Raw genomic sequence first — 14,663 nt, 5'->3', positions numbered from 1 at the left:
GTTGCGGCGAGATCGGGGTGTCCCTTCGGCCGGGGATAGGTTGCGGCGAGATCGGGGTGTCCTTTCGGCCGGGGATAGGTTGCGGCGAGATCGGGGTGTCCCTTCAGCCGGGGATAGGGTGCAGCGAGATCGGGGTGTCCCTTCGGCCGGGGATAGGGTGCAGCGAGATCGGGGTGTCCCTTCGGCCAGGGATAGGTTGCGGCGAGATCGGGGTGTCCCTTCGGCCAGGGATAGGGTGCAGCGAGATCGGGGTGTCCCTTCGGCCAGGGATAGGGTGCAGCGAGATCGGGGTGTCCCTTCGGCCAGGGATAGGGTGCAGCGAGATCGGGGTGTCCCTTCGGCCGGGGATAGGGTGCAGCGAGATCGGGGTGTCCCTTCGGCCGGGGATAGGGTGCAGCGAGATCGGGGTGTCCCTTCGGCCGGGGATAGGTTGCGGCGAGATCGGGGTGTCCCTTCGGCCGGGGATAGGGTGCAGCGAGATCGGGGTGTCCCTTCGGCCGGGGATAGGTTGCGGCGAGATCGGGGTGTCCCTTCGGCCGGGGATAGGTTGCGGCGAGATCGGGGTGTCCCTTCGGCCGGGGATAGGGTGCAGCGAGATCGGGGTGTCCCTTCGGCCGGGGATAGGGTGCGGCGAGATCGGGGTGTCCCTTCGGCCGGGGATAGGGTGCAGCGGGCATCGGGTCCTGCTCACAGGCCGCAGGACACGCTGGGAGGGCGAGGAGCATGTGCGCAAATTTCACAGCGCATGCGCACAGACATCACAGCGCATGCGCGCAAATTTCACAGCGCATGCGCACAGACATCACAGCGCATGCGCGCAAATTTCACAGCGCATGCGCACAGACATCACAGCGCATGCGCGCAGCTGCCGGCGGTGACTTTCCGCGCTGGCCTGTTGCTCCGCCCCCCCCCCCCCCCACACTTCACTATCTACGCCACGCTGGGGCACCGGAACGGGCAGGACGGGGCCCCTTTTTTTCGCCGCTGTTTCCAGCGTGCAAAGTCGACGCATTTAAAGATAAGTGCGCCGAAAACAGGGGTCGGGGAAAGTTGGGCCCTAAGATAGCCCTTTCTGCCCTCTCAGGTGAACGTAAAAGATCCCACAGACATTGAAAGAAGAGCAGGGGGGAGTTCTTCCCGGTGTTCTGGGGCTAATATTTATACCGCAACTAATGTCACTAGAACAGTTTAGCGCAGTGCTTTTTATTGGTACTTGCTGTACATTAAAGCACTTTGTTGGCTGTAAAACGCTTTGGGATGTCCTGAAGTCTAAAATCAAGGGCATGCACAATGATGCGGACCCAAATAATGCACACAGAAATATGCAACAAATGCAACTTTCATTTATATGGTGCCTTGAACGTAGTAAAGCCTCCCAGGGCGCTTTACAGAAGGAGAAATTGAGTCAAACGTTCTCTCTCTCTCTCTCTCCCTGCCAGGTATCGAGAACCTTCCCTTTGAATTACAACGAAACTTCCAGCTGATGAGGGACCTGGACCAGAGGACAGAAGGTGATTCTGAGTGCTTATTCATTTTAGTTTTCTTCGCAGCTGGGCTGTGGATGTCGCTGGCCAGGCCGGTATTTGTCGCCCATCCCTCATTGCCCGTTGAGAAGGTGGAGGTGAGCCGCCTTCTTGAAAGGCTGCAGTCCCGTGTGGTGAAGGTGCTCCCACACAGTGCTGTTCGGGAGGGCGTTCCGGGATTGTGACCCAGCGACGATGAAGGAAGGGCCAGTATAGTCCCCAGTCGGGATGGTGTGTGACTCGGAGGGGAACGTGGAGGTGGTGGTGTTCCCATGCGCCTGCTGCCCTTGTCCTCCGAGGTGGGTTTGGGAGGTGCTGCCGTAGAAACCTACTGATTGGAGGCGCCCTCCCTTCTCGCCCTCCCCCTCGAGCCTCAAACCCCCCCCCCCCCCCCACCCCTAACAGCTCTCTCGGGGGTCCCCAACCCACTCCCCTCACTCCCGGGGGTCTCAGAACCCCACCCCTCACTCCCGGGGGTCTCAGACCCCCACCCATCACTCCTGGGGGGTCTCAGACCTCCACCCATCACTCCTGGGGGTCTCAGACCCCCACCCATCACTCCTGGGGGGGGTCCCCTGAGCCTGTTCCTCACTCCTGGGGGTCTCAGACCCGCACCCCTCACTCCTGGGGGGGGTCCCATGAGCCGCTCCCTCATTCACGAGGGTCCTCAACCCACTACCCTCACTCCCGGGGGTCCCCTGAGCCGCTCCCTCACTCACGGGGGTCGTCAACCCACTCCCCTCACTCCTGGGGGGTCCCCTGAGCCTCTCCCTCACTCCCGGGGGTCCCCAACCCACTCCCCTCCTGGGGGGTCCCCTGAGCCGCTCCCTCACTCCCGGGGATCCCGACCCACTACCCTCACTCCCGGGGATACCGATACTCTCTGACTCACTCCTGGGGGTCCCTGACATGCCCCCCCCCCCTCAGTTCCGGGAATCCCAGACCTATTCCCCTCACTCCCGGGGGTCCCCGGAGCCGCTCCCTCACTCCTGGGATTCCTCAACCCACTCCTGAGGGTCCCCGACCCACTCCCCTCACTCTTGGGGGGAGGGGGGGGTGAGTCCCAGACCCAGACCCAGTCCCAGTCCCCTCGCACCTGGGGGTCCCGATACTCTCTGATCCACTCCCCTCGCTGCTGGTGATCCCAGACCCACTCTCCCGGGATCCCCAGGACTGAGAGGATGGGGCAGCCCGGGCACTGCCAAGCCCCCTGGTGGGAGGGGCGCGGGGGTACCATTGTCATCCTATTGCCCGTTTAAGAGGCAGGGGGAGGGGTGGCGGGGGCGGGGGGGGGGACGTGTACTGGGATCCTCCTGCTCCGTCTCGCTCGGAGGGGGCAGGTGTAGGGGGGGTTGGGAGTTGACCCAGCGAGAGGGATCGCGGGGAAGCTGAGGAGCAATGACCTGAAATGCCCCCTCTCTGCCCCCCCAGACCTGAAGGCGGAGATCGATAAACTGGCCGGCGAGTACGTCAGCAACGCCCGCACTCTGACCTCCGACCAGAAGGTGGAGCTGGTCCGGCAGATCCAGGGTGCGTACGGCAAGTGCAAGGAGTTCGGCGATGACAAGGTGCAACTGGCAATGCAGACTTACGAGATGGTATGTCGGGGGTCGGGGGGAGGTCATGGGTGAGGGGTCGTGGGTGAGGGAGTGGGAGGTGGGCGGCATGTCGGGGTTGGGGGGGGGGTCATGAGTGGCGAGGTCGGGGGTCGTGGTTAGGGGGTTGTGCGTGGGGGGTCGGCAGGAGGTGGGGAGGGTCGTGGGTCGGGGAGGTTAGGGGTCGTGGGTGGGAGGTCGGGAGGGGGGAAGGCCAGCCACGTTGACGACTGCCGATTCTTCCGAGTGTCCGGGCGGTGAGCGGGTCGGGCAGGGCTGACATCACAAGCTCAGAAATAGGAGCAGGAGTCGGCCATTTGGCCCCTCGAGCCTGCTCTGCCATTCAATAAGATCATGGACTCAGCTCCACTTCCCACCCCCCCGCTCCCTATAACCCTCGAATCCCCTGTAGTTTAAGAATCTGTCTAATCTCCACTTGGGCAGCCTGTGTGACGGCGTGATGGGAAAAGATGCCCCAAGACTGAAGGGGGAGTGGGTACAAGACCCCCGGGAGTGAGTCTGGGACCCCCGGGAGTGAGGGGGATGGGTCTGTGACCCCCAGGAGTGAGGGGAGTGAGTCTGGGACCCCCGGGAGTGAGGGGGACGGGTCTGTGACCCCCATGAAAGAGGGGAGTGAGTCTGGGACCCCCGGAGGTGAGGGGAGTGAGTCTGGGACCCCCGGGAGTGAGGGGAGCAGGTCTGGGACCCCCGGGAGTGAGGGGAGTGAGTCTGGGACCCACAGGAGTGAGGGGAGTGAGTCTGGGACCCCCGGGAGTGAGAGGGATGGGTCTGGTACCCCCGGGAGTGAGGGGGACAGGTCTGGGACCCCCGGGAGTGAGGGGGACAGGTCTGGGACCCCCGGGAGTGAGGGGGACAGGTCTGATACCCCGGGAATGAGGGGAGTGAGTCTGGGACCCCCGGGAGTGAGGGGGACGGGTCTGGGTCCCCCGGGAATGAGGGGGACAGGTCTGGTACCCCCGGGAATGAGGGGAGTGAGTCTGGGACCCCCGGGAGTGAGGGGAGTGAGTCTGGGACCCCCGGGAGTGAGGGGGACGGGTCTGGGACCCCCGGGAGTGAGGGGGACGGGTGTGGTACCCCCGGGAGTGAGGGGGACAGGTCTAGTACCCCCGGGAGTGAGGGGAGTGAGTCTGGGACCCCCGGGAATGAGGGGAACAGGTCTGGGACCTCCGGGAGTGAGTCTGGGACCCCCGGGAGTGAGCGGGATGGGTCTAGGACCCCCGGGAGTGAGGGGGACAGGTCTGGGACCCCGGGAGTGAGGGGAGTGAGTCTGGGACCCCCGGGAGTGAGGGGGACAGGTCTGGGACCCCCGGGAGTGAGGAGGAGTGTGTCTGTGACCCCCAGGAACCCAGGAGCGAGGGGAGCGTGTCTGTGACCCCCAGGAGCGAGGGAAGTATGTCTGTGACCCCCAGGAGTGAGGGAAGTGTGTCTGTGACCCCCAGCAGCGAGGGGAGCGTGTCTGTGACCCCCAGGAGCGAGGGGAGCGTGTCTGTGACCCCCGGAAGTGAGGGGAGCGTGTCTGTGACCCCCAGGAGTGAGGGGAGCATGTCTGTGACCCCCGGAAGTGAGGGGAGCGTGTCTGTGACCCCCAGGAGCGAGGGGAGCGTGTCTGTGACCCCCAGGAGCGAGGGGAGCGTGTCTGTGACCCCCAGGAGCGAGGGGAGCGTGTCTGTGACCCCCAGCAGCGAGGGGAGCGTGTCTGTGACCCCCAGGAGCGAGGGGAGCGTGTCTGTGACCCCCGGAAGTGAGGGGAGCGTGTCTGTGACCCCCAGGAATGGGCCGTTTTGCACCTCCACCCCCCAGACAGTGGGACAGACACTGGTCACTGACGATCTTTATTCAACCTCCCCTCAGGTGGACAAACACATTCGAAGGCTGGACACAGACCTGGCACGGTTTGAGGCCGATCTCAAGGAGAAACAGATCGAATCAAGCGACTATGACAGCTCGTCCAGCAAAGGGAAGAAAAGTAAGATGCCCACCCACACACACAGACACATCCAGAGCAGGAGAGGCCCATGCTCCATTCCCGGCCTAGTGCTCAGTTGGAGATACCAGGCCTGGGTTTAACGTCCCCCTGAACAGGGAGACGGGGCCTGGGTTTAACATCTCCCTGAACAGGGAGACGGGGCCTGGGTTTAACATCCCCCTGAACAGGGAGACGGGGCCTGGGTTTAACATCCCCCTGAACAGGGAGACGGGGGCTGGGTTTAACATCCCCCTGAACAGGGAGACGGGGCCTGGGTTTATCATCCCCCTGAACAGGGAGACGGGGCCTGGGTTTAACATCCCCCTGAACAGGGAGACGGGGCCTGGGTTTAACATCCCCCTGAACAGGGAGACGGGGCCTGGGTTTAACATCCCCCTGAACAGGGAGACGGGGCCTGGGTTTAACCCTGAACAGGGAGACGGGGCCTGGGTTTAACATCCCCCTGAACAGGGAGACGGGGCCTGGTTTTAGCCTCTTGCCTGGTCGTCGAGTGGGTTCGGGTACTGGACGAGCAGGTCAGAGACGGTGAGTTCAAAGCCCACCAGGACCAGCTATGAAATATGTAAACATTGGGCTGGTGGGGCCCCCCGACCTGTGAGAGAACACCACCGCAGGTCGGGGCTTTAAATAGAGCTGGAACGCCGGGCCCTGGAACATTGTGGCAGAGGTGCGGCGAATGAGGGTACGGGGCCCAGAAGGGCCGAGGGCCCAGGGGCAGCATGGACCAGCCCACACTGCGATATGTGTGTGCACTAGGCCTGTGCAGCAGAGCTGCCCCTCCGACAGTGCGGCGCTCCCTCAGTACTGCCCCTCCGACAGTGCGGCGCTCCCTCAGTACTGCCCCTCCGACAGTGTGGCGCTCCCTCAGTACTGCCCCTCCGACAGTGCGGCACTCCCTCAGTACTGCCCCTCCGACAGTGCGGCACTCCCTCAGTACTGCCCCTCCGACAGTGCGGCACTCCCTCAGTACTGCCACTCCGATAGTGCGGCGCTTCCTCACTACTGCCCCTCCGACAGTACGGCACTCCCTCAGTACTGCCACTCCGACAGTGCGGCGCTCCCTCAGTACTGCCCCTCCGACAGTACGGCACTCCCTCAGTACTGCCCCTCCGACAGTGCGGCACTCCCTCAGTACTGCTCCTCCGACAGTGCGGCGCTCCCTCAGCACTGCCCCTCCGACAGTGCGGCACTCCCTCAGTACTGTCCCTCCGATAGTGCGGCGCTCCCTCAGTACTGCCCCTCCGATAGTGCGGCGCTCCCTCAGTACTGCCCCTCCGATAGTGCGGCGCTCCCTCAGTACTGCCCCTCCGACAGTGCAGCACTCCCTCAGTACTGCCCCTCCGACAGTGCAGCACTCCCTCAGTACTGCCCCTCCGACAGTGCAGCACTCCCTCGGTACTGACCCTCCTACAGTGTGGCGCTCCCTCAGTACTGCCCCTCCTGGATTACCGTGCTTGAGTCCCTGGAGTGGGGATCGGAGCGACTCTCGGGGGAAATGTGGGGATGGGGGCACGGTCAGTCAAGGTCGTGAGCCGTTATTAGTAACTCTGTACTTCTTGCTCCCAGAAGGCAGGGGTCAGAAGGAGAAGAAGGCCACTCGGACCAGGTCAAAGGTCAAGAGTTCGGACGATGACACACCCAAAAACGGACAGAAGAAGCTGAAGATCACTCACACGTGAGCTTCTGGGGCAGGCACAGTTCAAAGGGCAAAGGTCACTGGTGACGTATGTGGCGGGATGGTGGGTTTGGGCGTGGGGCGGGGGGACTGTGTGAGAGAACCACTTTCTTCAGGAAAGGCCTCAGCTCCATCTCCGGCCTATGCTGAGTTTGCCTGATTTCACCCACACAAGGTGTGATCGCTGTGTTAGGGAGGGGATGAATCAGCCCGGGTTCCTGCTCCTGATCCCTGTCCAGTGACCCCTGGGTTAGGGAGGGGGGTGAATCAGCCCGGGTTCCTGCTCCTGATCCCTGTCCAGTGACCCCTGGGTTAGGGAGGGGGGTGAATCAGCCCGGGTTCCTGCTCCTGATCCCTGTCCAGTGACCCCTGGGTTAGGGAGGTGGATGAATCAGCCCGGGTTCCTGCTCCTGATCCCTGTCCAGTGACCCCTGGGTTAGGGAGGGGGGTGAATCAGCCCGGGTTCCTGCTCCTGATCCCTGTCCAGTGACCCCTGGGTTAGGGAGGGGATGAATCAGCCCGGGTTCCTGCTCCTGATCCCTGTCCAGTGACCCCTGGGTTAGGGAGGGGGGTGAATCAGCCCGGGTTCCTGCTCCTGATCCCTGTCCAGTGACCCCTGGGTTAGGGAGGGGGGTGAATCAGCCCGGGTTCCTGCTCCTGATCCCTGTCCAGTGACCCCTGGGTTAGGGAGGTGGATGAATCAGCCCGGGTTCCTGCTCCTGATCCCTGTCCAGTGACCCCTGGGTTAGGGAGGGGGGTGAATCAGCCCGGGTTCCTGCTCCTGATCCCTGTCCAGTGACCCCTGGGTTAGGGAGGGGGGTGAATCAGCCCGGGTTCCTGCTCCTGATCCCTGTCCAGTGACCCCTGGGTTAGGGAGGTGGATGAATCAGCCCGGGTTCCTGCCCCTGATCCCTGTCCAGTGACCCCTGGGTTAGGGAGGGGGGTGAATCAGCCCGGGTTCCTGCCCCTGATCCCTGTCCAGTGACCCCTGGGTTAGGGAGGGGATGAATCAGCCCGGGTTCCTGCCCCTGATCCCTGTCCAGTGACCCCTGGATTTGGGAGGGGGGTGAATCAGCCCGGGTTCCTGCTCCTGATCCCTGTCCAGTGACCTCTGGGTTAGGAAGGGAGGGTGAATCAGCCCGGGTTCCTGCTCCTGATCCCTGTTCAGTGACCCCTGGGTTAGGGAGGGGGGTGAATCAGCCCGGGTTCCTGCTCCTGATCCCTGCCCAGTAACCCCTGGGTTAGGGAGGGGGATGAATCAGCCCGGGTTCCTGCTCCTGATCCCTGTCCTGTGACGCCTTGGTTAGGGAGGGGGTGAATCAGCCCGGGTTCCTGCTCCTGATCCCTGTCCAGTGACCCCTGGGTTAGGGAGGGGCTGAATCAGCCCGGGTTCCTGCTCCTGATCCCTGTCAAGTGACCCCTGGGTTAGGGAGGGGGGTGAATCAGCCCGGGTTCCTGCTCCTGGTCCCTGTCCAGTGACCCCTGGGTTAGGGAGGGGGGTGAATCAGCCCGGGTTCCTGCTCCTGGTCCCTATCCAGTGACCCCTGGGTTAGGGAGGGGGGTGAATCAGCCCGGGTTCCTGCTCCTGATCCCTGTCCAGTGACCCCTGGGTTAGGGAGGTGGGTGAATCAGCCCGGGTTCCTGCTCCTGATCCCTGTCCAGTGACCCCTGGGTTAGGGAGAGGGGTGAATCAGCCCGGGTTCCTGCTCCTGATCCCTGTCCAGTGACCCCTGGGTTAGGGAGGGGGTGAATCAGCCCGGGTTCCTGCTCCTGATCCCTGCCCAGTGACCCCTGGGTTAGGGAGGGTGAATCAACCCGGGTTCCTGCTCCTGATCCTTGTCACAGAGTCCATATTTCGGTGTCGCGTGAGGATGGAGTTGGGAGGGGGTTGGCTAAGGCTCGGCTGGGATGATGCCTCCCACAGTGGAATATCAGCTGCCGTGTCAACTGTTCCCCTAGCGAGCGTGAGCACCCCTATATTAATGACTTGGAAGAAGGGACCGAGTGTAACGTATCCAAGTTTGCTGACGATACAAAGATGGGAGGAAAAGCAATGTGTGAGGAGGACACAAAAAATCTGCAAAAGGACACAGACAGGCTAAGTGAGTGGGCAAAAATTTGTCAGATGGAGTATAATGTTGGAAAGTGTGAGGTCATGCACTTTGGCAGAAAAAAATCAAAGAGCAAGTTATTATTTAAATGGGGAAAGATTGCAAAGTGCCGCAGTACAGCGGGACCTGGGGGTACTTGTGCATGGAACACAAAAGGTTAGTATGCAGGTACAGCAAGTGATCAGGAAGGCCAATGGTATCTTGGCCTTTATTGCAAAGAGGATGGAGTATAAAAGCAGGGAAGTCTTGCTCCAGTTATACAGGGTATTGGTGAGGCCACACCTGGAGTACTGCGTGCAGTTTTGGTTTCCGTATTTACGGAAGGATAGACTCGCTTTGGAGGCAGTTCAGAGAAGGTTCACTCGGTTGATTCCGGAGATGAGGCGGTTGACTTATGAGGAAAGGTTGAGGAGGTTGGGTCCCTACTCATTGGAGTTCAGAAGAATGAGAGGTGATCTTATGGAAACGTATAAGATTATGAGGGGGCTCGACAAGGTGGATGCAGAGAGGATGTTCCCACTGATGGGGGAGACTAGAACTAGGGGGCATGGTCTTAGAATAAGGGGCCGCCCATTTAAAACTGAGATGAGGAGGAATTTCTTCTCTCAGAGGGTTGTAAATCTGTGGAATTCACTGCCTCAGAGAGCTGTGGAAGCTGGGACATTGAATAAATTTAAGACAGAGATAGACAATTTCTTAACCGATAAGGGGGCGGGCATGGAAGTGGAGCTGTGTCCATGATCGGATCAGCCATGATCGTATTAAATGGCGGAGCAGGCTCGAGGGGCCGAATGGCCGACACCTGCTCCTATTTCTTGTGTTCTTATATAGCGGGAGGAGAGGGGCGGTCAGAAAGTGGGGAGGTGGTGTTGCGGGGGCGGAATAAATGAGGTGGGGCCATTGGGGATCAAGGCAGTGACTGTATCTTTGCCTCTGTCTTCCCAGCGCCGAGTATGCTGCCCCGTCTGTGACCTTCGGAAATGTGCACCCCTCCGACGTGCTAGACATGCCCGTGGACCCCAACGAGCCAACCTACTGCCTGTGCCACCAGGTGTCGTACGGAGAAATGATCGGCTGTGACAATCCAGACGTAAGTTTTCCGCCTCACGGACGGTGGGCAGGGGCGGTGTAATGTGACTGCTTCATGGGTTCTCTGCTTACGGATTCATCGCAACACATCGCTGACCAGTGGGTTCATCGGCAAAAGGTTTCACAGTCACAGTCGCCGAACGTCCGCCACAGCCAACCACCAAATCCCAGCCAGGATTCCTCATCGCTCCTCCGCCCCCGATCACTCGTCGCAAGTCCGCGGAGGGAGATCGTGCCGGAGGTGCGGCGAGTGTGTTTGTGGCGGAGGAGCGGCGAGAGATCGGGGGCGGAGGAGCGGAGGAGAGATCGGGGGCGGAGGAGAGATCGGGGGCGGAGGAGAGATCGGGGGCGGAGGAGCGGCGAGAGATCCGGGGCGGAGGAGAGGCGAGAGATCGGGGGCGGAGGAGCGGCGAGAGATCGGGGCGGAGGAGCGGCGAGAGATCGGGGGCGGAGGAGCGGCGAGAGATCGGGGCGGAGGAGCGGCGAGAGATCGGGGCGGAGGAGCGGCGAGAGATCGGGGCGGAGGAGCGGCGAGAGATCGGGGGCGGAGGAGAGATCGGGGCGGAGGAGCGGCGAGAGATCGGGGCGGAGGAGAGATCGGGGCGGAGGAGAGATCGGGGCGGAGGAGAGATCGGGGCGGAGGAGCGGCGAGAGATCGGGGCGGAGGAGCAGCGAGAGATCGGGGCGGAGGAGCTGCGAGAGATCGGGGCGGAGGAGCGGCGAGAGATCGGGGCGGAGGAGAGGTGAGAGATCGGGGCGGAGGAGCGGTGAGAGATCGGGGCGGAGGAGCGGCGAGAGATCCGGGGCGGAGGAGCGGCGAGAGATCGGGGCGGAGGAGCGGCGAGAGATCCGGGGCGGAGGAGCGGCGAGAGATCCGGGGCGGAGGAGCGGCGAGAGATCGGGGCGGAGGAGCGGCGAGAGATCCGGGGCGGAGGAGCGGCGAGAGATCGGGGCGGAGGTGCGGTGAATGAGGGTATGGGGCCCAGAAGAGCCGAGGGCCCAGGGGCAGCACGGGGCCCAGCCCAGACTGCGATACATGTGCGCACTGGGTCCGTGCAGCAGAGCTGGTCTCCAGTCGTCCTGGTTGACCCTTGTCACTGGACCAAGACCTCGCTCTGTCGAGCCCGTGTGGTGGCTGATGTGCAACGGTCACCCCACGTTAAAACAATCCACGCACAGGCATCTCCCACCCCCTCAACTGGAGTTCAGGACTGGAACATGGGGTCCTTCATTGAAACATCTGTGAACTCTCGTGGAAGCAAGTCATCCTCGTTCGAGGGACCGCCTATGATGATGATAACAATCACACGCCACATTACCAGTTCACCCACCAGGCCCACACCCGCCTGCCCCATCGTGGATCCCCCGAACCCAACTGGCCGGGGTTTTATTGAGTCTGCTGAACGTCACATGACTGGCGAAGCCACTCCCACTCAACGACTGAGCCTTCACAGCCCTCTGGGGCAGAGAATTCCAAAGATTCACCACCCTCTGAGTGAAGAAATTCCTCCTCATCTCAGTCCTAAATGGCCGCCCCCTTATCCTGAGACTGTGTGACCCCTGGTTCTAGACTCCCCAGCCCGGGGGGAAACACCCTCCCTGCATCTGCCCCGTCAAGCCCTCTCAGAATTGTGTCTGTCTCAATGTGATCCCCTCTCATTCTTCTCAACTCTGGAGAATATCGGCCTAGTCCACTCAATCTCTGCTCATAGGCCCATCCCAGGAATCAGTCTGGTGAACCTTCGCTGCACTCCCTCTGTGACAAGTGTATCCTTCCTGAGGTAAGGAGACCCACACTGTGCACAATACTCCAGGTGTGGTCACACCAGGGCCCGATATAATTGCAGTCAGACGTCTTTACTCTTAGACTCAAATCCTCCTGTAATAAAGGCCAACATACCATTTGCTTTCCTAATTCCTTGGTGTACCTGCATGTTAACGTTCAGTGATTGGTGTACAAGGACACCCAGGTCTCTCTGAACACCAAGAGAGGTTTGATAAAAAGAAAGACGTGCCTTTATATAGCGCCTTTCACGACCACCGGACGTCCCAAAGCGCGTTACAGCCAATGAAGTACTTTTGGAGTGTGCTCACTGTTGTATTGTGGGAAACGCGGCAGCCAATTTGCGCACAGCAAGCTCCCACACAGCAATGTGATAATGACCAGATAATCTGTTTTTGTTACGTTGATTGAGGGATAAGTATTGGCCCCAGGACACCGGGGAGAACTACCCCCGCTCTTCTTCCAAATAGTGCCCCATGATCTTTTACATCCACCCGAGGGGTCAGACAGGGCCTCGGTTTAATGTCTCATCCCGAAAGATGGCACCTCTGACAGTGCGGCGCTCCCTCAGTACTGCCCCTCCGACAGTGCGGCACTCCCTCAGTATCGCCCCTCCGACAGTGCAGCGCTCCCTCAGTACCGCCCCTCCGACAGTGCGGCACTCCCTCAGTACTGCCCCTCAGACAGTGCAGCTCTCCCTCAGTACTGCCCCTCCGACAGTGCAGCGCTCCCTCAGTACTGTCCCTCCGACAGTGCGGCGCTCCCTCAATACCGCCCCTCCAACAGTGCGGCGCTCCCTCAATACCGCCCCTCCGACAGTGCGATACCCCCTCAGTATTGCCCCTCCGACAGTGCAGCTCTCCCTCAGTACTGCCCCTCAGACAGTGCAGCTCTCCCTCAGTACTGTCCCTCCGACAGTGCGGCGCTCCCTCAATACCGCCCCTCCGACAGTGCGATACCCCCTCAGTATTGCCCCTCCGACAGTGCAGCTCTCCCTCAGTACTGCCCCTCCGATATCGTGACGCTCCCTCAGTACTGCCCCTCCGACAGTGCAGCTCTCCCTCAGTACCGCCCCTCCGACATTGTGACGCTCCCTCAGTACTGCCCCTCCGACAGTGCGGCGCTCCCTCAGTACTGTCCCTCCGACAGTGCGGCGCTCCCTCAGTACTGCCCCTCCGATATTGTGACGCTCCCTCAGTACTGCCCCTCCGACAGTGCAGCTCTCCCTCAGTACTGCCCCTCCGACATTGTGACGCTCCCTCAGTACTGCCCCTCCGACAGTGCGATACCCCCTCAGTATTGCCCCTCCGACAGTGCAGCTCTCCCTCAGTACTGCCCCTCCGATATTGTGACGCTCCCTCAGTACTGCCCCTCCGACAGGGTGAGAGAGAGAGAGAGGAAGGGACGAATGGACAGACAGACAGTGAGAGAGAGAAGGGAGGGAGGGTCAGAGAGGGAGGGAGAGAGATAGACAGCAGAATCCCGGGACCCATCACACTCCTCACCTGGTCGCAAGAACAACTGACCTTTGCACCACGTCTCCCCCGACCCCCGACCCGACCTTTCCACCCTGACCCCTCACTCCGACCCCTCACCCCGCAGCCCACGCACCCCTCACTCCCGACCTCTCACCCCCGACCTCTCACTCCCGACCCCTCACTCCCGACCTCTCACCCCGACCTCTCACCCCCGTCCTCTCACCCCGACCTCTCACCCCGTCTCCCCATCCTGACCTCTCACCCCTTACCCTCATCCTGACCCCCCCCCAGCCCCTCCCCCCCCCCCCCCCCCCCGCCCCCGACCTTCACTAACCCCTGGGAGGACCTTGCTCAGCTGTGTTGACGATCCATGTGGGAGATTGCCTTGCACTGGGTAACGTGGTGTGTGTCCTCCCTGCTCAGTAACGGCTGTGTGCTGATTGGTCAACGGTTTACCCACACACTACCGCCCCCCCAGAGCCTGCCCTGAGTTATTGCAGTTCTGTATAAATTCCCCCCGGCCCCTCAACATCTGAAGCCCGTGGGGGGAGGGTGATGTCATGTATCGCTGTATTTAAATAAAACTCGACACAACTCTATATGTGGAGAAAAGAGTTGTTTATTTTGCTCCATCGATCAAGGGAGACCCAGCTCCGACACGAGTTCAGTAACTCGTTGACCCAAACCAGCCGCTCTCGCCGAGCACCTTCGGGGCTGCTATTTTTATACAGCCAGAATACATACATAATCACGAAGTTCCGCACGGAAGCTTTCCATTGGTTGTTTCCCTGCAGTGTCACAAAGTTTCGCCTAACTACTATGATTACAAATATTAATTGGTTAATACAATGATATTGACCGCGAGCTTTGTTACCTCCCCTGTGCACCTTTTATCTGATCAGTTACGTGCTACATCGTTACTTTTCTATGGTTAATAATTCCTGTGAAAGTACTTCTTCCCAGGCCTATTTGTCCTTGACGAAATCTTCTGTTAATCGATAGACAAAGCTGGGGTGTTTATCATTACCTCGTGTAATTCTGTCTATGCTGGGACATCTGCCAATACTCCCTTCTCGAGAGTTATACGTCATGATCCCACGCTCAGCTTAAGATTAGCCAAACTTTTTAGAAATACTAATGATTTTTAACCTTTCACTGGTCTAACCTCTGCTTTTATCTCCCTTTCTCCTTCCCGCCCCCTCTCCCTCTGCCCCGCTCTCCCTCTCTCCCTAACTCTCTCTCTCCCTCTCCTCCCTCTCTCTCCCCCCTCCCCACTCTCTTCCCCCCCCTCTCTCTTCCCACTCTCTCCCCCCCCTCTCTCCCCCCCTCTCTCTCCCCACTCTCTCCCCCCCCCTCTCTCCCCCCTTCTCTCCCCCCCCCCCTCTCTCCCCACTCTCTCTC

General features: G+C 60.7%; 1 protein-coding gene across 1 annotated transcript in view; it reads left to right on the top strand.

Annotated features, from left to right (window-relative positions):
* The window catches only part of LOC139242683 (inhibitor of growth protein 4-like), a 42,845-nt gene that overhangs the window by 20,599 nt on the left and 7,583 nt on the right, over nt 1–14,663 (top strand). The window contains exons 2-6 of the mRNA XM_070870473.1: nt 1,440–1,511; nt 2,955–3,121; nt 4,991–5,105; nt 6,693–6,801; nt 9,858–10,002. Coding sequence (XP_070726574.1) covers nt 1,440–1,511; nt 2,955–3,121; nt 4,991–5,105; nt 6,693–6,801; nt 9,858–10,002 — 608 coding nt within the window. The remainder of the gene's footprint in view (nt 1–1,439; nt 1,512–2,954; nt 3,122–4,990; nt 5,106–6,692; nt 6,802–9,857; nt 10,003–14,663) is intronic.

Source organism: Pristiophorus japonicus, unplaced genomic scaffold, assembly GCF_044704955.1.
Source record: "Pristiophorus japonicus isolate sPriJap1 unplaced genomic scaffold, sPriJap1.hap1 HAP1_SCAFFOLD_144, whole genome shotgun sequence".
NCBI classification, from domain to species: Eukaryota; Metazoa; Chordata; class Chondrichthyes; family Pristiophoridae; genus Pristiophorus; species Pristiophorus japonicus.
The sequence above is the reverse complement of the archived record's forward strand: the minus strand, read 5'-3'. Positions and strand labels throughout refer to the sequence as shown.